Source organism: Eumetopias jubatus, unplaced genomic scaffold (assembly GCF_037043125.1).
Source record: "Eumetopias jubatus isolate StellerSeaLion01/CBP00866 unplaced genomic scaffold, mEumJub1_p1.0 scaffold_6, whole genome shotgun sequence".
In the NCBI taxonomy this organism is placed as follows: Eukaryota; Metazoa; Chordata; class Mammalia; order Carnivora; family Otariidae; genus Eumetopias; species Eumetopias jubatus.
In genome coordinates this window covers 82,902,676-82,927,099 of record NW_028274812.1, presented here as the reverse complement: position 1 = coordinate 82,927,099, position 24,424 = coordinate 82,902,676, and the positions used below count along the sequence as shown (strand labels likewise).

At 43.4% G+C, this 24,424-nt stretch overlaps 1 protein-coding gene and 1 pseudogene across 1 annotated transcript in view; one reads left to right on the top strand and one right to left on the bottom strand.

Annotated features, from left to right (window-relative positions):
- Positions 1-991: 991 nt before the first annotated feature.
- On the bottom strand, positions 992-1,281 carry LOC114204386 (pro-neuropeptide Y pseudogene; annotated as a pseudogene).
- A 10,667-nt stretch (positions 1,282-11,948) lies between these two features.
- CD109 (CD109 molecule) overlaps positions 11,949-24,424 on the top strand; it is a 123,489-nt gene continuing 111,013 nt past the window's right edge. Inside the window, exons 1-2 of the mRNA XM_028097760.2 lie at positions 11,949-12,022; positions 13,125-13,297. Of these exons, the coding sequence (XP_027953561.1) occupies positions 11,949-12,022; positions 13,125-13,297 (247 nt within the window). The remainder of the gene's footprint in view (positions 12,023-13,124; positions 13,298-24,424) is intronic.

The window sequence follows — 24,424 nt, the reverse complement described above, 5'->3', positions numbered from 1 at the left end:
CTCAAAATGGCAATAGCTTAAACAGGATAGATGTGTATTTCTTTCTCACCTACTAATGCAGAGCAGTCAAGAACCTAGACTTTTTCTAACTTTGTTTTTTTTAGAGAGAGAGTGCACACTCTCTCACCCTTGGGGAAGGGGCAGAGGGAAAAGGAGCAGGAGAGAGAGAATCCCAAGCAGACTCCATGCTCAGTGCCGGGCCCCATACAGGGCTTGATCTCAAGACCTGAGATCATGACCTGAGCCGAAATCAAGAGAAGGATGCTTAACCAACTGAGCCTCCAAGGTGCCCCCTTCTAACTTTTTATACCATTGCTCATGGCCAACTTTTCTAACTACACTAATGACTCAGGATGGCTTCTCTACCTCCAACCAACTTGTCTGTATTCTGCCAGAAGGAAAGAGGTTTAGGAAGGAAAAAGGTATGTCTTCTCCCTTTGGGGACATTTCCTGAAGGTTGCATACACTGCTTCCTCTAACAACTCTTTAGCTAGAACATGGCCATATTCTGTTGCATATAAGGCTGGGAAGTATAGTTAATTCTGAGTGCCCAGGTTTCCAGTTAAAGTTTTTTTTACTATAGAAGGCAATTGAGAAAAAATATTGAAGAACTAGAAGATTCTGCTCAGGTAGCAATACAAATAAGTTGAAGAAGGATTCATTATTTAACACATTAATTGGGACAGTGGAGTCATATGGAAAAGTAAAATCAGATACCTTGCTCACACTGTACATAAAGAAAAATTTACATGGATTAAAAATATAGATATGAGAAAACTTTAAGACAACTTGAAGAAAATATAGGAGAACATCTTTTTTTTTTAATGCTTGGTACTTTATTTAAACACACATATATACAAGGATGACAAAGGGAAACTCGGCAGAGTTGAACACAGTGGCTGCATGCATTGAGAGGATCGGCAGACTAGTTTTACAGGATGAAATTCGGGTTGAAAATAGGTAAAGACTGGAGAGCGAGTTTCATTTCCCATCACCACATAGAAGGGTCTTCCAGCCTAGTTCTGGGAACATTTTCTGTACTTTCTCTCATCAAGAGGTCTGAAATCAGTGTCTCGGGCCTAGATTTCCATACCTCTGCCTGGTGATGAGGTTGATGTAGTGCCGCAGCGCTGAATAGTATCTGGCCATGTCCTGCGCCGGCGCGTCCTCTCCGGGGTTGTCTGGCTTGGAGGGGTATGCCTCAGCCAGCGCGCCCAGGCACACAAGCAGGGACAGGGCGAGGGTCAGTCCAGAGAGCCCCAGTCGCTTGCTACACAGCATGGTGGCGGGCGAGCGGGCGGGTGTGGCGGGGCGGCGAGCGCTCTGCAGTCAGGTGCGCCTCTCCGAGGGGTGAGTGCAGGCGGACAGGGTAGGAGAACATCTTTTTGACTTTGCAGTAGGAAGAGATAATTTTTTAAAAAAAATATTTTATTTATTGGGGCGCCTGGGTGGCTCAGTCGTTAGGCGTCTACCTTAGCCTCGGGTCATGATCCCGGGATCCTGGAATCGAGTCCCATGTCGGGCTCCCTGCTCGGCAGGAGGCCTGCTTCTCCCTGTCCCACTCCCCCTGCTTGTGTTCCCTCTCTCGCTGTGTCTCTTATTTATTTATTTGACAGAGGGAGAGAGCAAGAGGGGGGACACAAGCAGGGGGAGTGGGAGAGGGAGAAGCAGGCCTCCCGCGGAGCAAGGAGCCCGACGCAGGGCTCGATCCCAGGACCCTGGGATCATGACCCCAGCCGAAGGCAGACGCTTAATGACTGAGCCACCCGGGCGTCCCAGAAGAGATGATTTTTTTTTAACAGAGACCACAACCCATTAAATAAAGGTCTGACAAATTTGCCCATACCATGATTAAAAACTTCTGTACCACAAAGGAGAGAATAAACAAAAACTAGAGACTGAGGAAGATATTTGTAACTTAAGTGTTAGGATAACATTTTATTTTATTTTATTTTATTTTAAAGATTTTATTTATTTATTTGAGAGAGAGAGAGAGCACAAGAGGGGGGAGTCAGAGGGAGAAGCAGACACCCCGCCGAGCAGGGAGCCCGATGCGGGACTCGATGTGGGACTCGATGCGGGACTCGATGCGGGACTCGATGCGGGACTCGACGCGGGACTCGATCCTGGGACTCCAGGATCATGACCTGAGCCGAAGGCAGTCGCTTAACCAACTGAGCCACCCAGGCTCCCAGGATAACATTTTAGAATCTGGAACATATAAAGTTCCCACAAATTTGTGAGAAAAGGACAACCGAATACAAACTGGACAAAAGATCTCATGGGGCAATTTATAAAAGATGGAAATAGAATGGCAATTAATATGTGAAAATGTACTCCACCTTGCTAGGACAAGTATTGAGTGGAAGGATGTATTCTAAATCACAATAATAGTTGCTTCTGGACAGACAGTACCAAATATCTAGAAAGGGAGAGGAAGACGGTGGAGGAGAGAACAAAGAGGCATTGCACTTGTTAGGAGTTGTCACATAATTCCTCTAAGTTAAAAAAAGGAGAAAGGAACAAAGCTGAATCTCAAAGCCCTCTCAGTTGGGTTTTTCTTAACTTCATTTGCCTATTCTTGGATGGGATGTACTGAGGTCTGCTTATCCCTTAGTCCCTGTGTACATGACAGAGAGTAGAGGGGACAGTCCTCCCTGCATTTGTCTTGGTCCTGGTCCCTTACAAGGCCATGGCTGAGGAGGGTGGCCCATTATTTGTGCAAAATTCTGTAGCTCTACTTCTTTTTGCTGCCATATCTCTATGAAGGAAAATGCAGGAATCCTATCTTGACTTTTGAGGAAGACTCCTGCTCATCCCCTTGCAAAAGGAGAGCATGCCATTTTCCTTGCCATCTTCAATAAGCTTCTGCTTAGCTCTGACTCCTGGGGACATTTAGGATACCTGAGTCAATTTGTTTTCTTTCTCTTGGCAGGCTGTTCTCCCAGCTAAAGCCCAAGTATCTGGTGTATCCGAAGTATCCTGATCCATGGCTTGTGCCTAGCTTATTTAAAAAGAAAAGGAAAAATTAAGAGGAAAAAAAGGCAGTATGCAATAATAAATTATTTCAGTAACTGAAAGATGCATCTGAAATGAAGTCCTCCTTAATATCTGATTTCTTAACATTTTGAAAATGAAAACAACGCCTTTCTGTGAGAGTCCACATGCAAGACTAGTTAGGTGGTGGGCCTACAGAAGTCAAAGTGTATATTTGGTGCCTTGAAAGCAGGGGACTGAGAAAAGCAACTGTGTGTGGCTCTGGGCTGAGCTGACCCTGGGAGGGGAGCAGAAACCCAAATGAGCTAAATATGCATGCATGCACATAGGCTCAGGGTGAGTCTGGAGGCAAGCAAATCAAGCCATGTTGGATGAACTGAGTCTAAGATCTGGAGGCAGGTCAGCCAAGAGAGTAAAACTGCGCACCACAAACCCAAGGATATGGGTGGATTCATGATTCATTTTTTTTTTTGTTTCCATTTCAAGTCATTTTTATTTTTGTACACTGAATAGTTGGTTTATATTCTAAATATATTAGAAACAGATTTATGTAGTACTATTTATATAGTTTTTCTTCTCTCTCTGTTACACAATTCCTTTTTGCAAAAATCTGTGATTTGATAGAGGGTCAACAAGCAGACACATTCTAGCACATGGAGGTAAATATACTCTTATAACAGCCCCTGAAGCTTGATTGGATGAAACTTATGATTAAAACATGACAGTGAAAGGGTTTGCCATACTCAAAAAATATTGAAGAATGGGTGGAGAACTTGCCTTCTGTTCCAAGAAGGCTTAACCTTGGTGAAGGGTGTGTTGATTTTGTGAGGGCAGGACAAGATGCGGAATATCATCTTTTGTGTTCTGGAAAGGCAATGAGAGGGAAGGGGGAAGTGGAGAGCTTTGAGGCAATAGTAGGCTCACCAAACAGCTTGCTAAACTCACCCAAGGGGAGAGTCCCACATGGGAAAGGCTTGACAGCTTGGCGCTGACTCAAGAGTTCCCTCCAACAGGGAGATGAACTGATGGGGAGGTGGGCATTTGGAGCCATTCAGGGCTGCTCCATTCTTACTAGTGCACTCCGAGATCCAGGTACCTTCTTTTTTTTTTTTAAAGATTTTATTTATTTATTTGAGAGAGAGAGAATGAGAGATAGAGAGCACGAGAGGGAAGAGGGTCAGAAGGAGAAGCAGACTCCCTGCTAAGCAGGGAGTCTGATGTGGGACTCAACCCCGGGACTCCAGGATCATGACCTGAGCCGAAGGCAGTCGCTTAACCGACTGAGCCACCCAGGCGCCCGATCCAAGTACCTTCTAACTTTCTTTCCTTCTGCTTTCCTCATCCTCTGAGTTGCAAGGTCTAATGCCTGTGTTTTGGGCAGGATGGAAGCAGATGAGCCAAGGGCCCGTTCTCTTGAGGCATTGCTTTTTTATTCGGGGAGAGAATGCATTCTCTGCAGTCTTCTTTTTATGTATCATCGTGCAGAATTATGTCACACGGCCACATCTAGCTGAATTGAACCTAGAAAGGCATATGTTAGTGGTGCAGCTGCTTGGACAAAGGAATATATGGCAGAGGGAAGCAATTGGATCACTTTTTGTTTTTGTTTATTTATTTATATATTTTTAAAAGATTTTATTTATTTGAGAGAGAGAGAGAGCACAGGGCACAAAAATGGAGGGGAGAGAGAGGGGCAGAGGGAAAGGGAGAAGCAGACTCCCTGCTGGGCAGGGAGCCCAATGAGGGGCTTGATCCCAGGACCCCAGGATCATGACCTGAACCTAAGGCAGACACTTAACTGACTGAGTCACCCAGGCTCCCCTGGATCACTTTTTAGTAGCCAGTCTACAGTGTTCATTCTAAGGTTACACAGGAGGTGTCCAAAAACCAAAAGTGAACAATGAAAATGAAAAGCAAGGAGAAGCCAAGAAGTTAACAGAACAAAGCAGATGTATTAGGTCGGTGTGACGATTAACCTTTGGTGTGTATATAATGTTGGCAAGGTCTAAAAATCTGACACAGTGTTAAAACAATTTCCTATGCACATAGTTTAAAGGTTCAAACAAGGGGTGCCTGGGTGGCTCAGTCGTTAAACGCCTGCCTTCGGCTAAGGTCATGATCCCGGGGTCCTGGGATTGAGCCCCGCATTGGCTCCCTGCTCGGCGGAGAGCCTGTTTCTCCCTCTCCCATTCCCCCTGCTTGTGTTCCCTCTCTCGCTGTGTCTCCTTCCTTCTCTGTCAAATAAATAAATAAAATCTTAAGAAAACAAAAAGAATCTTAAGCAGACTCCACACCCAGCACAGAGCCCAACGCAAGGCTCTATCTCATGACCTGAGCCAAAGGCGGATGCTTAATCAACTGAGCCACCCAGGTGCCCGGCTATTAATTGTCTTTTATTTCCCTTTAAATGCATGGTTTCTTTCATTCTTTTATTTTCCTTGCAATTTATTTCTTGAAGAAATTAGATTGTTTGGTAGTTTCCTGTGGTCTGGATTTTGGTAATACATCCATGTGGTGCTTAATATGTCCCCTTATATTTCTTTGCAAATTGGTAGTTGAATCTAGAAGCTTGATCTGATTCACGTTCAATTTTTTGGCAAGACCACTTCTGAGGTGGTAGGGGTTCTTCTGGGAGACAGGGCTCCTTTTGTGATACTAGCAGTCATTTATGATGACTGTTTAGGTCTGCATGATCCATTGTGTTTGCTATTAGTCACACGTCGCTATTTACATTTAAATAGATTCAAATTAAATAACATTAAAAATTCAGTTTCTCAGTTGCGCTAGCCACACGTCAACAATGCTCCTAGCCTCATGTTGCTTGTGGCTTTAGGGCAGATATAAAGCATTTCTATCAGCACAGAAAGTTCTCTTGGGCAGCACTGGTCTAGATCTATTGATTCAATAAGGGCTGTCTGTGATATGGTGCTATTCTAATTCTAACATTCATTTTACATTTATTAGCTGGAAGACTTCTATAAGGAGAAATTTCTTCATATCTACTCTTTGGTTACCCAGTGATACAGTTCATACAGGAAAAGCAGAATAACCCTTAATTCTTTCCCTTTAATGAGTGTGATTTTCTGAATTACAAACCGATAAACCATTCCTACATCAACATAATTAGGTAATTATTGTTTACTGTGGAGCCAATTGATGAATTATGGCTATACTTCTTTTTTTTTTAAGATTTTATTTATTTATTTGACAGAGAGAGATACAGCAAGAGAAGGAACACAAGCAGGGGGAGTGGGAGAGAGAGAAGCAGGCTTCCCACTGAGCAGGGAGCCCCACTCTGGGATCATGACCCTGAGCCGAAGGCAGACACTTAACAACTGAGCCACCCAGGTGCCCTTATACTTCCTTTTTTATTCAGCATTCTTTCCCCCCAAGTATGTAATTCCCCTTCCCTTTTATTGCACTACATTACATTGTTGTAGTCTTCACCCCCAACCTCCCCCACCCCTCTCCAGTTTTCCATAATGTTTATCTATTCTATTAAGATCCCTTTTTCCCCCCTGAGGCCTTGGAATTCTTCTTCCTGTTGAAACTTCTCTCTTCATTCCTCTCTGGGGTTATATATACTTTTTCCTGATTCTTACATCTTCTTTTGTCTTGGCTTTTTTTTTTCATTGGTTTGCTAAATATGTCCTCCTAAAGTAACTTCCTGAAAAAAATTTGTGGAAGGCAAAGTTCCTGAGCCATTCCATTTCTGAAAATATTTTTATTCAATGTTCACTCTTCTTTGATAGTGTGGTTGGACGTAGAGCTCTAATTTTAAATTCTGGACTGCCATATAGAAAGTTAAGGATAGGGCGCCTGGGTGGCTCAGTTGTTAAGTGTCAGCCTGTGGCTCAGGTCACGATCCCAGGGTCCTGGGATCAAGTCCCACGTTGGGCTCCTGGCTTGGTGGGAAGCCTGATTCTCCCTCTCCCCCTGCTTGTGTTCCTACTCTTGCTATCTCTCTGTCAAAGAAATAAATAAAATCTTTAAAAAAAAAAAAAAGTTAAGGATAAGTCTCATTATTATTATTCCAAGGAATATTATTCCTTGTTAATTTCAACATCATTCCTTGCTTTCCAGTGGACAGGGACTTTCTCCTTCTGCTCTTGGGTTAAAAAAGAGTGTCAGGGAATATTCTGGTGTTCTGTGCAGGAGTCTATTGAAATAGTTCTCAAATAGATGATGAAGAGAAGTTGACACTAATTTCATATATAATATTTCTGAAAAGTTACAAATTTGTGAAAAAATCAAACAATAGGCTCTAGGATGTGGTTTATGTTCTAAATCAGCAACTAATATTTCACCCAAAAGCAGCTTTACTAGAATAAAGGGGTGGAATAAGAGTGGTTCCTCTATTACCTCTAGTAATCCATTATTAAAATTTTTGCTTCCCATTCCAGAGCAGCATTGGGCTCTGCTTGTGCAGAGGTCTCAGTTTCCAAGATAGCAATGCTTCCAGTAGGGGACACTGTAATGTTTCCCTTCAACTGGCAGTTGAGATTTCCACCTGGTCACGTGGGGTTCCTCATGCCAGTGAATCAATAGCCAAAGAGGAGGTTACTCTATTGGCAGAAGTGAGTGAATGATCCTGATTGTCAAGGATTTGCTACTACACAATGAAAATTAGAAGTATTTCTGGAATGCAGAAGATGTACTAAGGGCATTTCTTAGTTCTTTTCCCAGGTTCTGTGATTAAAGTCAATAGAAAATAATACAATACAGGGAGAACTGTTAATGGCCCACATCCTTCAGAAATGAAGATCTGGGTCACCTCACCATAAAAAGAACCATGGAAAGAACCGAAGGCAGAGAAATAATAGGTAGTGGAAGAAGGTAGTTATAAATACCATCTACCTCCATGTGACCAGTAGCAGAAATGAGGACTGTACTAGTTATTTGCATTTCCTTCTTGTTTTGATATAAATACATTTGTATACATTATTTTTTTTTAAAGATTTTGTTTTTTTTTATTTTTTTATTTTGTTTAAAGATTTTATTTATTTATTTGAGAGAGAGAGAGGGAATGAGAGATACAGAGCATGAGAAGGAAGAGGGTCAGAGGGAGAAGCAGACTCCCCACTGAGCGGGGAGCCCAATGCGGGACTCGATCCAGGGACTCCAGGATCATGACCTGAGCCGAAGGCAGTCGCTTAACCAACTGAGCCACCCAGGCGCCCCATTTGTATACATTATTAACCAATATTTTTCTCCTCCCTGTCATTCTTCTACCATATGTGTTAATAGTAGTTAAACTTTTACCCTGGTATTGAAGTTATAGGGTCTCAAAGGGAGAATGTGATTCAGCTAGAAGAGGCATGAACAAAATCCAAAGACAGTTAAAGGAACTTTATATCCCCTCTTGGAGAGAGGGTTATGTTGTGTTTGGTTGTATGAAGGAAAGTTGCATCATGCTAGGTGAAAGCATGATTTTTCTGTTTTTGTTTGTCTGTTTTTTAAATTAAATATAGTTTAAAAGGGTATATACAGCTGTCAAGTTGTTGAGGCACAAACTTTGGTAGCTTTGTACTATGGCAACTTATCTAAGATGGAACTCAATGTCTCAGAATTTCCCTCCCTGTATGGTTCTGTGTTGGTGTTGGCCACAAGAGACATTTTGTGTGAACTTGAAAGCCAGCAGTGAAGCAGAGCCATATTTTTTACTTTCTGAAGGTTAGTGCAAGGTGCCAGGCAGGTGAGCCACTGGCCCTCATTGTTAACTAATCTGCTAGCTCACTTTGTGTGTGGGGGGTGGCAATGAGGCCCCATGTTCCTCCAGGTCTTAGAAGATCTCCTCCTTGAGCTTTTCTGAATTCTGGGCGAGGTGCATATGCAGCTCTTGGTGAAAGATACCAGCTTCACTTGCAGCTTACCCAAGACATCAAAGTTGGAGGTGGTAAAAGAAACATAGGTTCCAGTTCTCCCTCGTATTTCCTTGTTCTTGTCCACATTTAGCTCTTCTCCCCTTGGCTGACCTTGAGCGACTTTAAGTTCAACACTGGATGCAGAGGCCATGGCTGCTCTTTGGCTGCCATGATTGGGTAGGATCAGTCTCATACTCTTTCTGCCTTCTCAATGAGCCACACCCTAAAGACAGTCAGGAGGCACACAGGAACGTTGGGGAGTTCTTATGCCAAAGGCCAGTTTTCATGGGAGGAACACACATAATTTTTTTAGTATTAAAATTCGTGAATTTTATGTAAAAGTTTCTAAGATGTTGCCTAAAAGACCTCTTAGTAAAACAGTACCCTTTTGTAGGTTTCTTCTTAAATGAAAATGATATTTATGTTCATTATAGAAAACTTGGCAGAGGTAATCACCAGGATACATACAACATTTTGGTGAGCATCCTTCAATGCATATATCTACAATGTGTATGTATACATAAATACACTTTATTTTTATAAACATGGAATCATATTTAAATTCTGTTTTATGAAACAGATTCTCTACCCCCCAACAGCATATCATGAATACTTACCTCTATATAGTCTCCAATTCAAGAACATAATTTTTAATTACTTCAAGTATTCTGTTGCATGGATATACCATAATTTATTTAACCCAATCTCTTATTGTTAATCTCAGGCTATTTTAAATTTTTCTTAATTAAAAAAAGACTCTGAGGGGCACCTGGCTGGATCAGTTGGTAGAGCATCTGAATCTTAATCTTAGGGTTGTGAGTTTGAGCCCCATGTTGGGTGTAGAGATCACTTAAGTAAATAATAAAACTTTAAAAAAAGCCTTTGAGATGAACCTTTTTGCTAATTCTTTGAACAAATTTTTATTGAGTACTGTGTACCAGGCATGTAGTAGCTTCATCTCTACGCAAATCTACATGGCTAAATTTCCGTATGGTTAAGCTTTTTAACAAGTGTGTATTGTGAGAAGGAAGAAATAAACAGAGAGGTACATCAATTTAAGATCTGCACAGATTTGGGCGCCTGGGTGGCTCAGTTGGTTAAGCGACTGCCTTCGGCTCAGGTCATGATCCTGGAGTCCCGGGATCGAGTCCCGCATCGGGCTCCCTGCTCAGCAGGGAGTCTGCTTCTCCCTCTGACCCTCTTCCTTCTCGTGCTTTCTATCTCTCATTCTCTCTCTCAAATAAATAAATAAAATCTTTAAAAAAAAAAAAGATCTGCACAGATTTAATTTTATAAAATAACTAGTGGATTTTCTATAGGTCTTCTTGTAATGCATTTGCTTGCCTCTAGAATAAACCTGAATTTATTGATCCATCTCTGTGAAGCTTAAAAATAATTTTCTCCATGTTCCCAACTTCTCTTTTAAATCAAAGTGCCCCAAATTGCCTGTACTTCTAGACCTTCTGTGACCCCCTGTATACTGAAGTAAAGTAGAATCTCATTTTTCATCCCAGGAACAGAGTTTGCATTCCAACGTGATTCTCATGCATGTTAGAGTTTGAGAAGCACTGGTTTAGATCTCTGGGCTTGGCTCACACTTGACCTTCGTCCTCCACTCTGAACAACAGAGGGGAGGAGACTAGATCAGCAGTGATAGCTCTGTCAAGGATAGGATCTCTACCCAAGCATCCACTCAGACACTTTTCACTATCCTCAAGTCCTGCCTGCACAGGAAGCCAGCCACTAAAGATAGGCTGCCTGTAGGAGACATAGGGACATGAGGGACCTCTGCAAGCCGTTCCACAGGGTGAAAAAGGGTGGAACAGGAAAGGGAGGAAAGCAAGTTCCTGGATTCCAAAAACCACAGTTTGTCTAGGTGCTACTTTCTCCCTTATTTAGCACATAGCTTTGTCACATGACATCCCTTTGCTGACCTCTTTTCCTTGTGCATTTTGCCTTGCTTGAAAAAGTCACCATCTAAAACTTTTCTCCACGAATTAGAAACTTTAAGTTGTCAGGGACTGAATGTGCCTGTTTTTCAACAGTTTCTGGCAGTTCTCTGCTTTTATGGTGTAGTCATGGTGAAACCTGAGTCATCTGAAGATGGTGCCAGTGCCAAAGAACTGGAGAAGGAGCTGTTGACAAGCCAGGGTGGTGAGGAGCTGGGTAAGCTCGGTAACTCCTGCACCATGGCTACCGTCCTACTGGGACAGGAGAGCTACCCCAATCCTAATTGTGTTTCTACAAATTGCTCCCAACTTTACAGTTCTAATGAATGCTGTCCGTAGCAAATGTGTGTAGAGACAGTCAAAAATATAAAGCATCTCCCTGGATAATTGCTTCTCCCAGTTCCAAGTAGCAACACCTAACTTTTGCGTGTGCCAGCATTCCTTTCTTGCTTTTTTTTTTTTTTCCAACGGAGAAACCACAGCATTTTCCTGGAGAGGCAAACAAAATACCTTCATTTGTGTTTTAGGTAAAAATAGTTTTTCTCCTCTCCTTTCATATACATTAAACAACTCCCCAGAAAATACCTTGGTTTGGCGTCTGTGTGCGTGCGTGTGCGTGTGTGTGTGTGTGTTTGCCATTTCTCTAAAATTATGACTCAGAGTCTGGGGGACAATGATTTTTTTCCACTTCGTTTAGCTGCTCTGAATTTCTCCTCACAAGGATGGGCCTGTTTATTCACTCTCGGCATCGCTGGTAGAGCGCTAGTGTAAACAGCCCCGGGGAACCCGGTGGGGCTGGGGAAGTGGGCGCCCTGTGTTCTCCGCGGGGAGCAGGGATGCCGGGGCCAGGTTGGGCTTGACCGCATTTAGGGACAGCTTTCTGACCCCCCCCCCACCCCCGAGGATTTTCGATGCTGGCAGGAGCAGCGAGAAGCGCCATTGTGATGCCGTGGGAGGGGTGGAGCCACGAAGTCCTGTCTCAATTTAGACTTCTCACTCCGCTTTTAGGCGCGCCCATTTCAGATTGCTAAACTCCAGAGTCAAGGGAAAAAAAGCGGGGAGGAGGTGGAAAGCCACACCCCGCGGCGCCCGCGAATTTCCCCAGGAGCCGACGGTGGCACAGGCAGACGCGGCCGAGATGCGGGGCTGGGGGCTACTGACCGCCGCCCACCTAGTGTGCGTGTGGACCGCCGTGCTGGCCGCGGCCCTCCGGTAGGAGCGCGGGCACGAGGCGGGCGCGGGCGCGGGCGCGGGCGCGGGCGCGGGGCGGGCGCGGGCGGCCGGGCGGGCGCAGTGGACGGCGGCTGTACGGCCGCGGGTGGGAACCTGCCCCGCGGCCGCGCTCCCCAGCCGAGCACCGGCCTGGAGGGTAGACCGTCTGTCTCTGTAGCTGGGTTCTCCGTGGGACAGTCACCTTCTCCACCCCTGGAAGTTGTTGAAGCGTCTTTCTGACCATAACGACTTTCTAGAGACACGTTTTAGTTTTAGTACACGTTGCCTCTGCCTTTTCCTCAAACAGTGTGCCTTCATTTCTCAAAGGCGTGTGATGTATTTTTTTCTAAACTAGGTCTCTCAGGTTTGGCATTGGCAAGGTGTGACTGAGGTGAATTGGTTCGGGTGCAGACACTGTAGGAAGATAACTAATGAGACACCCACGTGAATGGAAAGTGCCCCTCTCCTACGGGTTTTTGCAGTTGAGGCTTTACCCTTGGCTTGGGCAGAGAAAGTGCTGTTTTTGCGGACTTTTATGCACTGCTACACCTGGACATTTTACCACTGGTTGTTTAATTTCCGATGGTATATTTCAATCAGTGGTATTTGTTAGATGGTGTTTTCTGGGGCAGATGCCCATGGAAAAAAGTTTGAATAAAAACCGCAGAGAGAGAGAGAGAGAGAGAGAGAGTGTGTGTGTGTGTGTGTGTGTGTGTTTAAGCCAAGAAAAAAATCACGCTGGGATGAGGTTGTAAAGGAGTTTAGAGGCTTGTACGTTGCCAATAACTTCTGCATGCCCCAATGTAAGCTCTTTACACTGAGGCTCATCCTGTGCTGTTTGTGGTTTATAAAATGGAAATAATAACACACGCTCTCCTCTAGGGGTGCAGGAATTACTGTATTAAGATTGATTTATGAGAATTTCTCAATAGAATTTCAGTGCAGCTGCTAAATGGAACAGTGGAGCAATATTGGAGTAATTGGAACAATTGCAATTGGCATAGTATGGAGAGTCTATCTCACTCTCTGAAATTTTAGGATCGGAAAAGAATGGAGATGTAAAGATAAGAAACTGTTTTTCCTCTTCTTGGGAACTCTTCAGGCCTAGGTTTCTGGTGACAGCCCCAGGGATCGTCAGGCCTGGAGGAAATGTGACTATTGGGGTGGAGCTTCTGGAACACAGCCCCTCCCAGGTCACTGTGAAGGCCGAGTTGGTCAAGATGGCAGCCAACCTCACTGTCTCTGTCCTGGAAGCAGAAGGAGTCTTTGAAAAAGGTAAGATAAACAGCATGAAGTCTTACCCTTCTGTAGTAATAACTGCAGTATGTTAATAAAGCCACATGTTAGGTAGGGTAACAGAGAAACCCCAGAGTTGCAGTGTTTTAGGTAGTACACTTAATTTTTGCTCATGTAGAGTCCAAAATGGTGTTCCCAGATGCTACCCCAAGCTGAGATTCACAGACCCAGTTTCCTTCCACTTTGTGGCTCCCTCATCATCAACATGTATCTTACAAGTCTGCAGGGGAACAGCATGGATTTTCTCATGTGGGAGGTTTTTATGGGATGGGCCTAGAAGGGGCTCATATCACTTGTGTTCCTCTTCTAATGGCCACATTTAGCTGCAAAGGAGGCTGGGAAATGTAGGCCAGTGACTGCCCAGAGAGGGAAATGGGCAAGGTCAGTAGTCTGATATATATTTATATATAGTTTATGTAAACCATATGTAACCATGTTTATATTTATTGAGTACTAAGGATTTTATTAAGTAGGCCTGTGGAAAAGAAAAGAGCGACACAGTGTTAAAGTTCAGTTTTATGGAATATTTCTTAATTTTTAAGGTACAGGAAAAAATGATGTAAATGTGGGAGTCATTTGTAAAAGAACCCACGTCTCTTAAATTTGGATTCAAATCTGGTTTAGGATTAAATTGGGTCGATGAATGTCTTTTTTAATACGAAGGGAAAAATAATTTTGAGGGTAAATACTTAAGCTTTTTTCCCATTAAAATGAACATTTATTGTATTTTTTTTTCTAATTGAAAGAGTAGTATATATTTGGTGCTTACATCCTGGAAGTAAAGGAAATAAACCAAGATCATCCATAATCCTACCACCTAATTATAAACACCATTAACTAGAAGCATGTTTAGATGTTTCATCAGAGGGCAGAGATTGAGGCATAAATGCCTATAATGTTAAGAGTTATGTTAAAAAATTCATTTAAGGGCACATAATGAAGGGTGGATGGGATTCCACAATAGTTCGTTTTATAAATGTTGATCCTCTACCAACATAGAGAAATTAACACCATCATTAAAGAAGGTAAAATCAAAGTTTATCTATATCTGTGGGTTTTTATTTTTTTTTCTTCCTCTGGAGATTGACTGACTAGGGGGGTAAGTTTGGGATAGAAATCAGGAAGAGGTGGTGTATATGGGAGCCAAACCACTTTGTCTTTCATAGGAGTTATGTCAGGAAAGTGGGAGGCCTTGTTTCCTTGGAGAGGAAATGTAGACTAGTGCTTAAGATCTGAGATTGTCTTAGCACCAGTTGTATGATCTTGTGCAGTTACCTGACTGTTCTGAGCCTCAATTTCCTCACCTGTAAAATGGGGATAATGAAACTTACTTTCCAGAGCAGGTGTAAAGTGAAAGTTAGTATCCAGCAGCTATGAGGAATTTAACACCAGCTGCTAATATTATCAGTAGTAATACTGAAGAAGAAGGTGGAGGATGCATTATTTCCTTTTATATGAGGGTAGACTTCTGCTTTCATTACTGAACTATTATTTCTGAAAATGAATGAACCCTGGTTTTATGATAATGGCTAAAGAAAATATTGAAATACTAAGTCAGAGCAGACAATACTTAGTGTAGTTCCACATTCATTATTTATCCACTAAGAATTATCATTTTGGCTCTACTAGAGTGGCAGTTTTACCGCAATGCAGAGGTCCAGAATAACATGGATGATTTTGATAAATATTTGGGCTTTGCTCAGATTTTGTATACTCTTATTTTAGAATTTCTACTGCATTATCTTTTCTGCAATCTCCTTTATCAGTCTCTTTTCTTTTTTCTGCAAATAGTACCAACATTGCAGATGGGGGAAGTGGGGACTGTGTCTCATTTTAAAACTTTTTTCTTAGATTTTTCTTTTGGGAAGAGACATATGTCTCTGGGAAGGCTAAAGTGCTCAAGACTGGGTCAGACAACACTATCCTGAGAGCAGAATGAATCTTTGAAAAAGAGAGAGAGAGAATGCATTTCTTTTAGTGGCTGTTTTCTGACTCTGTTGACCTACAGTTTCATTGAAAATGCCGTTTCTGGGAGCACTCTCTCTCTTTGAAAGGAGAAGGTTACTCTGTTATCAGAGGCCGTGAGTCATTGTTCTCAAAGCAGATGCTTCCTGTAATGTTAGGACTTAAGGACCAAGACATTTTTTTTTTTTAACCTGACTTCTCCAGTTGCAGCAATATGTAGACAAATGAGCATTTTAAATCGATGGATCTTCTAAATCCAGAGATCCTCCTAGGATTCATTTTTTTCTCCCTTGCTACATAAACACAAACAAATAAATACATTTTAGTCCGATTATTTTGTTACTTTTTTATGAAGGCCTTCAAGAAATAGTTGGTTCTGATAAAGATTTATCTTCCAGTAGGGCTGGGTAAAGAGGGGTATTATTTCTGAGTGGCTCTTTCTAACAGTCCAGGTCTTCTTAGAAAGTCCCGGGGGAGAGCAATGTTTCACCACCCTCATCACCACCATCACCACCATCACCACCACCCTCATCACCACCATCACCACCACCCTCATCACCACCATCACCACCAACCCCACCACCATCACCATCACCCCCATCACCAGAACCCCACCACCACCATCACCACCAACCCTACGACCACCATCATCACCACCCTCATCACCAACCCCACCACCACCATCACCACCACCATCACCACCACCCTCATCAACACCATCACCACCACCCTCATCACTACCATCACCACCATCACCACCACCCTCATCACCACCATCACCACCAACCCCACCACCATCACCACCACCCTCATCACCACCAACCCCACCACCACCATCACCACCAACCCTACCACCACCATCATCACCACCCTCATCACCAGCCCCACCACCACCATCACCACCACCCTCATCACCACCATCACCACCAACCCCACCGCCACCATCACCACCACCCTCATCACCACCATCACCACCAACCCCACCACCACCATCACCACCAACCCTACCACCACCATCACCACCAACCCTACCACCACCATCATCACCACCCTCATCACCACCATCACCACCACCCTCATCACCACCATCACCACCACCCTCATCACCACCATCACCACCAACACCATCACCACCAACCCCACCACCACATCACCACCACCCTCATCACCACCATCACCACTAACCCCACCACCACCATCACCACCAACCCTACCACCACCATCACCACCAACCCTACCACCACCATCATCACCACCCTCATCACCACCATCACCACCACCCTCATCACCACCATCACCACCACCCTCATCACCACCATCACCACCAACCCCACCACCACCATCATCACCACCCTCATCACCACCATCACCACCAACCCCACCACCACCATCACCACCAACCCCACCACCACCATCACCACCCTCATCACCACCATCACCACCACCCTCATCACCACCATCACCACCACCCTCATCACCACCATCACCACCAACCCCACCACCCTCATCACCACCATCACCACCAACCCCACCACCACCATCATCACCACCCTCATCACCACCATCACCACCAACCCCACCACCACCATCACCACCCTCATCACCACCATCACCACCACCCTCATCACCACCATCACCACCACCCTCATCACCACCATCACCACCAACCCCACCACCACCATCATCACCACCCTCATCACCACCATCACTACCAACCCCACCACCACCACCATCACCACCCTCATCACCACCATCACCACCACCCTCATCACCACCATCACCACCACCCTCATCACCACCATCACCACCGACCCCACCACCACCATCACCACCGACCCCACCACCACCATCACCACCACCCTCATCACCACCATCACCACCAACCCCACCACCACCATCACCACCAACCCCACCACCACCATCACCACCACCCTCATCACCACCACTACCATCACCAGCACCCTCATCCCCTTTATAGTGAATAGAGCTAGGTTCATAGTCTTCTGTTGTATAAAATAGTTAAGTGGACATAATTAACAAAACATGGTAAAAGTTCAACAGGTAGTAATTACCAGAGGAGAGAAGATGGAGTCACTTTTGAAATCAAATCAGATTTGAATCAAATCAAACTGCATGTTGGGTGGAGAGTGAGTCTGTCCCCTTATTTCTTCCCTTCTTTGTTTTTATCTTTTCCGTTAGTGAGATGTTGCCCTGCAGTTCCATGCCAGATCAAGAAAAAAAGTTTAAGAATGTTTGAATTCATGGGTCATAAATAAGAACTATCTTCTCTGTGAAGGCCTATGGAATGATTGAATTATTTTTGACATCCTTGAAATCGTTATTTCTGCCTTATTTCCCTCCTCTTTCTACAATTTGAAATGTTCACGTGTAAACTTTCAATGTTTCTCTTGAGTGAGATTTGCCTCAAATAATAATGAATGCACCCTTTCCCTTCATTCATGAATTCATTGTCACTGGTTCACATAAACCTGATTTAAGAAAAAAACCTAAACAAAATGTCAGCTGAAGCCGTGGGTGCTCTGCAGGGCATCTTGTAGTGAGTGCCTGCTGGTTGGGATGCATTGTTTATTTATTGTGCCAAGCCTGCTTCCATCTTCCCACTGAGGCATTGGCATGAGATGTACTCTATGAGTGAGTGTGTCTATATCCTTTAATAATTGCTTTTTCTTTTTGCTCTAAAATCTTGGACAGTTAATGGGCTGTTTACTTTTCTATTTTTTAAGAGTTAAAAATTCTTCTTTGTCCTTTACTGTCTCATATTGACGAGGGGGTGTTTTATTTTCCATCTTGATCCGGTAAAGGGTGGGAAATCAAGGTTTCTTAAGTTTGAGCTATTAGCTGAAAAACTTAAAAAAACATCCAATTCAGTTTGGATGGCTTTCTGGTGGAAACAAAGCTCCTGAATGTACATTTCATGGCTTGTAGATCAAAATCAGTCCCATAGTTTTTATGAGAGTGGATTAATTAGTGTAGTGTGTGGGCAGATCTCCCAGGGCAGGTTTCCACAGGCAGCTTTGCCAGTAGAACTCAGTCTGAACTTGTAGTTACGTGAGAATTATTTTTAAAGGGTGTGGACTCTTCATTCACATGTCTTTGCTATTGTGCATGATATATATGTATATATATAGGCCGGAAGATAAAGGACCACAGTGTAATCATGATGTGGTTGGGCTCTGAAGCCAGGCTACCTGATTGTCCTTCCATTAGTGGCTGTGTGGCTGTGCGCAGTCATGACCTCACCAGGCTTCAGTTTTATTATCTGGAGAATAGTGGTTCCTGCCTTATGCAATTACACGGCTATTGTGTGAATTAAGTGAGGTAACATGTTTAAAGCACTTAACACATAGGAATTTTTCAAGAAAATGGTAGCTGTTATTAGAAAAGAATAGTAACAATCATGACAGAGGCAATTATTAATCATCGGTTGGGGTGATCTTAAACTGGGAACTCTATAAAAGGCACATCACTAGGAGGGGCTGGGAAGGGATTTGACATTTTTTTTTTTAAGATTATTTATTTATTTATTTATTTGAGAGAGAGAGAATGAGAGATAGAGAGCACGAGAGGGAAGAGGGTCAGAGGGAGAAGCAGACTCCCTGCTGAGCAGGGAGCCCGATGTGGGACTCGATCCCAGGACTCCAGGATCATGACCTGAGCCGAAGGCAGTTGCTTAACCAACTGAGCCACCCAGGCGCCCAAGGGATTTGACATATTAAATATTGAGTTTCCTCATAGTGCCAGGGACTTAATGCACAATACTTCCATAACCTTATGAGGAAGGCACTATTATCTTCATTTTAGAGGTGAAGAAACAGAGGCTAAGACAGGAAAAAGAAAATTTTTTTTTTCCCAGAGTTAACAACCTAAATTGTGAAGCCTGCATTTGAAGTTGGTTCTGTTGGTTCTGAATTTGGAGGTTGGAGACTGGCTGGAAGAGCATGACATATATTTTGTTAGCCTTACTTTGGGATATTGATACAATGTTGTATCAGTCATCTTCCTCTAAAATTACTGTCATGTTTGCTTGCAGTGATTTAGTCTTGGGTCTAATGAAATCTGATCTGGATCTGAAGAATCACAGTGCAGTGCTAGCTCTCCACCCAATTTACTTGGAGCTTTATAGAATTTTGGATCTGGACGGGACCTCAGAGATAAGCCAATTCAGTCACCTAATTTATGGCCGAGGAGACTGAGGCCTGGTGTTTGATGATTTGCCCAAGATGAAATCACTTATTGGTAGCCTAGAACTGAAAACCTCACACGTCCCCAAATTTGCAGTCCAGTGCTATTTCCATTGTACTCTAGGAAACTTTCCTAACATATGGAGAACTGTGTGTAAGACCTAGGATATATTTGCAAATGTTGATTTTTCTGATATGGAAGAAAATAAGGCTAACTAAGGAGTTTTAAAATGCTTACCTGCATATTTGTGCAAGTTTCTTATTTCAGCTCAAGGTGGAGTTGCTCTTTATGGACTAATGGTTCTGCATGGGGAGGCGGGGCTAGGAGCCTCATAGATCTTTCTAACAATAAATCCTGTTGCTGGGTTTCTTACTGTGTGAGTTGTGCTTATTAAAAGCACCGACTCAGGGTGCCTGGCTGGCTCCATTCGGGGAGCACGTGACTCTTGATCTTGGGGTTAGGGGTTCAAGCCCCACATTGGGTGTAGAGATTACTTAAAAGTAAAATCTTAAAAAAAAGGCAGACTTGTGGCCAACCCTTCAAAACATGGGTAAGGTCTAGGAATCTAAATTTTATTTCAAGCAGTCATCACAAGTGATTCTTAGCCACATTAAAACGAGGACGACTACTCTTTAGTATCTCCTGAATGGCTCCTGACAAAGTGCTGGAAAGCCCAAGAGTGAGAGGCATGCCTTTGCAAGTCAATGATGATTCACGGTAGCTAAGAGAAGTTCCCTCCCAGACTTCTGTATTTGCTTTCAAGCAGCCCCCAACCCTAAGCATGGGTGTTCATTTTAAGCGGTGGAGAATCACATTTTGGGGTTTGATTATGAATCAGTGATTGAGTGAAGCTGAAGGGGAACATACTGATTCTTTAAACTCCAAGTTAAACATGTGTTGCTCCTTTTCTAACAAGGAATGAGTCACTGTCCCAGTGACTCACTGAGGGGTTGTGGTGGAAATAGAAATCAGATCCTGTAAGAATTCGGGCTGGGTTACTGTTTGATCCTTTATGTTGCTAAGAGGGCTTTAGAATGCTGAAACTAGTTGTTTGCCCAATGACATTTCCCCCCATTAACTTATTATTTCTTGATTATTTGTTGTATGTGATTGTGGATGAATGGGGGCGGGTGGGGAATAAGAGGAAGGAAGGATTAGAAAAGGTTCAGAGGTTCCAGAAGGATAATGTATAATATTTAAAGTGCAGAAGGCTGAAGAGTTTTTATTTCTTGTTTGTATAAAAAATTCAGTGTGGTTTGTAAATAGCGCTTCTTGTGTGTGACCCTGTGCCTGGTGCTGTTACCTTTTACATGCAGAGCTATACAAATGTCCATTCATACATGTTCCGCTCCTGCTGACATATTTGGCATTTAGTGGGAACAGCTATTTCACATACTAGGGGAGGGAAGGGGGTGCCGGAGGAAAGAGCTGACGGCTGGGAGTGGCAGCCATAGGGGGATAGAGGTTCGTGTGTCTGTTTTCTGAAAAGGTGCTACATTCTGCTTGAGATGTAAGTTTGGGGACACATCCAGGTGGAGATGTACAGCAGGTAGTTTTGAAATTGTAGCTAGGGAGAGAGTTTAAGGCATTGTTTTCATAGAGGCAGACAATACTTGAAGTCTTGGTGGAAATGCATGACATGTGCAAGAGAGGCAAAGCTATGGAACAAGACTGATGACAGAAGCTTGGAAAAAGGAAAAGAAATCAATGAAATGGACAAACAATGAGCAGCTAGAGACAGGGCTAGATTGAAGATGGTGAGATGTTCCAGAAGCTAAGGGAAGAAAGTTACAAGAAGGAAAGTTTTGATAGAACTGAGTGTCCCAGAGGGTCAGAGAAGAGAAGACGAAGACAGAAAAGGACATTGGTGATCCTTGAGTTAATGGTTTTAAGTTGAATGTTGGGAGCAAAAGCCAAGTTTTAAGGGCGCCTAGGTGGCTCAGTCATTAAGCGTCTGCTTTCGGCCCAGGTCATGATCCCAGGGTCCTGGGATCGAGTCCCGCATCGGGTTCCCTGCTCGGCAGGAAGCCTGCTTCTCCCTCTCCCACTCCCCTGCTTGTGTTCCTGCTCTCGCTATCTCTCTCTCTGTCAAATAAATAAATAAATAAAATCTTAAAAAAAAGCCAAGTTTTAAGTAATAAATGGGTAATGAGAAAATATAAGAGTGTAGACTACTCTTTACTGAAGTTTGACAGTTGAAAGGAGAGAGGTACATGTTCTCTTAAAATGCTTAGTAGAGAGGTAAAAGTGGTTGACGCAAAAGGGAGAAGTGGCTAATTCATGGATAAGAAGTAGGGGGATCAGGATTAGGAACACAGGTAAGTGGATTAATCCTTAAAAAAAAACAAAACAAAAACCTTGTACTTTTTGCTTTGATGCAAGAAAGAAATCGAGGAGAATGAATAAAGAAAGAAATATTTTGGGGCACCTGGGTGGCTCAGTTGTTGAGCGTCTGCCTTTGGCTCAGGTCATGATCGCAGGGTCCTGGGATCGAGCCCCGCATCGGGCTCCCTGCTTGGCAGGAAGCCTGCTTCTCCCTCTCCCGCTCCCCCTGCTTGTGTTCCCTCTCTCGCTGTCTCTCTCTGTCAAATAAATAAATAAATAAAATCTTAAAAAAAAGCCAAGTTTTAAGTAATAAATGGGTAATGAGAAAATATAAGAGTGTAGACTACTCTTTACTGAAGTTTGACAGTTGAAAGGAGAGAGGTACATGTTCTCTTAAAATGCTTAGTAGAGAGGTAAAAGTGGTTGACGCAAAAGGGAGAAGTGGCTAATTCATGGATAAGAAGTAGGGGGATCAGGATTAGGAACACAGGTAAGTGGATTAATCCTTAAAAAAAAACAAAACAAAAACCTTGTACTTTTTGCTTTGATGCAAGAAAGAAATCGAGGAGAATGAATAAAGAAAGAAATATTTTGGGGCACCTGGGTGGCTCAGTTGTTGAGCGTCTGCCTTTGGCTCAGGTCATGATCGCAGGGTCCTGGGATCGAGCCCCGCATCGGGCTCCCTGCTTGGCAGGAAGCCTGCTTCTCCCTCTCCCGCTCCCCCTGCTTGTGTTCCCTCTCTCGCTGTCTCTCTCTGTCAAATAAATAAAATCTTAAAAAAAAAGAAATATTTTGAGGTATGAACTTGAGATGGAGAATAAAATTGGAATATGGTTTTATTTTTATTTATTTATTTTTTAAAGATTTTATTTATTTATTTGAGAGAGAGAGAATGAGAGATAGAGAGCACGAGAGGGAGGAGGGTCAGAGGGAGAAGCAGACTCCCTGCTGAGCAGGGAGCCCGATGCGGGACTCGATCCTGGGACTCCAGGATCATGACTTGAGCCGAAGGCAGTTGCTTAACCAACTGAGCCACCCAGGCGCCCCTGGAATATGGTTTTAGAAAAACTTTGCAATAATTATTTACCTGCCTCTAAATTATGCACATCTGATACCTCTTCATAGGGAGTGGGGATATACATTACAACTAGTGGCCCATTGGAGAGAGAAATACAGAATTGGAGATATTCCCTGGTGGTGTCCAATTGGGTCCCTGCTGGATTGTGGGATGTTGGAATGCAAGGGCGGATACTTGTATTGGTATCAAGGGAAGGAACACAGGAGAATAGAGAAGAGAAAGGGGTATTTACGGTGGTAGTATGCTTCACTTGAAGCTCGAAGGGATCGGGTAGTTATTTTATTATTGCCATGGGATTGTGAGTGTGAGTAAGAAGTGGAATTGTAATTTATTATCTCTTGGTTTGGGCTAAGATGATCATCAGACCAATGGTGCAATGACAAAACTTGAGGAGAAAGAAATTATAGTGGGTTCTGGTCTTGCTCTGTCTGTTCTGTTCTTCATTTCTCTTAGGAAAATTCCATGACTTGACTTTCTTCCCTTGCAAGGGTGAGGGTGAAATTGGCCAAAGAAAATTTGGTGGCAGGAGTTGGGTGGGGAGTAGTGGGCAGGTCCTTGGGTCTTTAGTTTTGAAGAAATGACTCATGAATTAATCTAAAAACCAGAACGGTAAAGAGCTGAGAAATAAACGGAGTTACATTCTCTTAGGAATACTTGGTAGCTTCCTTTTGGCAGGGCAATGTTGGGAATTTACATTTATGAAAATGTAGCTGGCAGAAATGATTTAGTATTATAAATTTAAATTTCACTGAAATCTTGTTAAATCTCAGAAAGATAGTTGAGACAGGGCATGACTATTTTGAGAATTCCAAGTATTTATTAGGCATCAAATTGTATATGGCACAGTATTGGGTGGCATAAATATTTGGCTCCTCACGGGGATGCAAAGTAGGTTTCATTTCATGTGCCATCTCAGGTTGATGGTAGAGGCTGCTTGGAGTGCCGTGTTTGATGGTGTCAAGGAAGGTCAAGTCTGGGTTCACCAGAATAGAGAGTAGAAGGATTAGCTGTGTCTGCCATAGGCATGGAAATGGGGAGTGTGGTATGAATGCTGTAAAGGAGGCTGTTGGGTTGAAGAGGGATGGACTTCTACAGGGCTGCATGGGGCTTGAGGTAATCACAAGGATGAAAGAGAAAAGGTAGAAGAGTGGGTGTGTTCAAATACTACCACGAGAATACACTAAGCTACAGAGGAGGGACAGGGAGGGAACATGAGATTTTGTTTGGACTAATATTTTGGAAGTAATAGCCAGGTCTGTTCTGTACAGTTTGGGAGGCATAGTGAGTCAGACTGGGGGCTCTAGAACCACATTGGAATTGAACCCTTAGCACTACCTCTTACTACCTAAGTGGCCTTGGGCAAGTCACTTCATTTTATCTAATTTCAGTTTCTTCCTTTGTATGATGGCAATAATAATAGTACCTATCTTAGGGCATTGTTGTGAGTATTAAATGAGACAGTACTTAAGAGCTGTGCTGTGCAATATGGTAGCCATGAGCCACCTGTGGGTTTTGAGTGCTTGAAATGAGGCTTG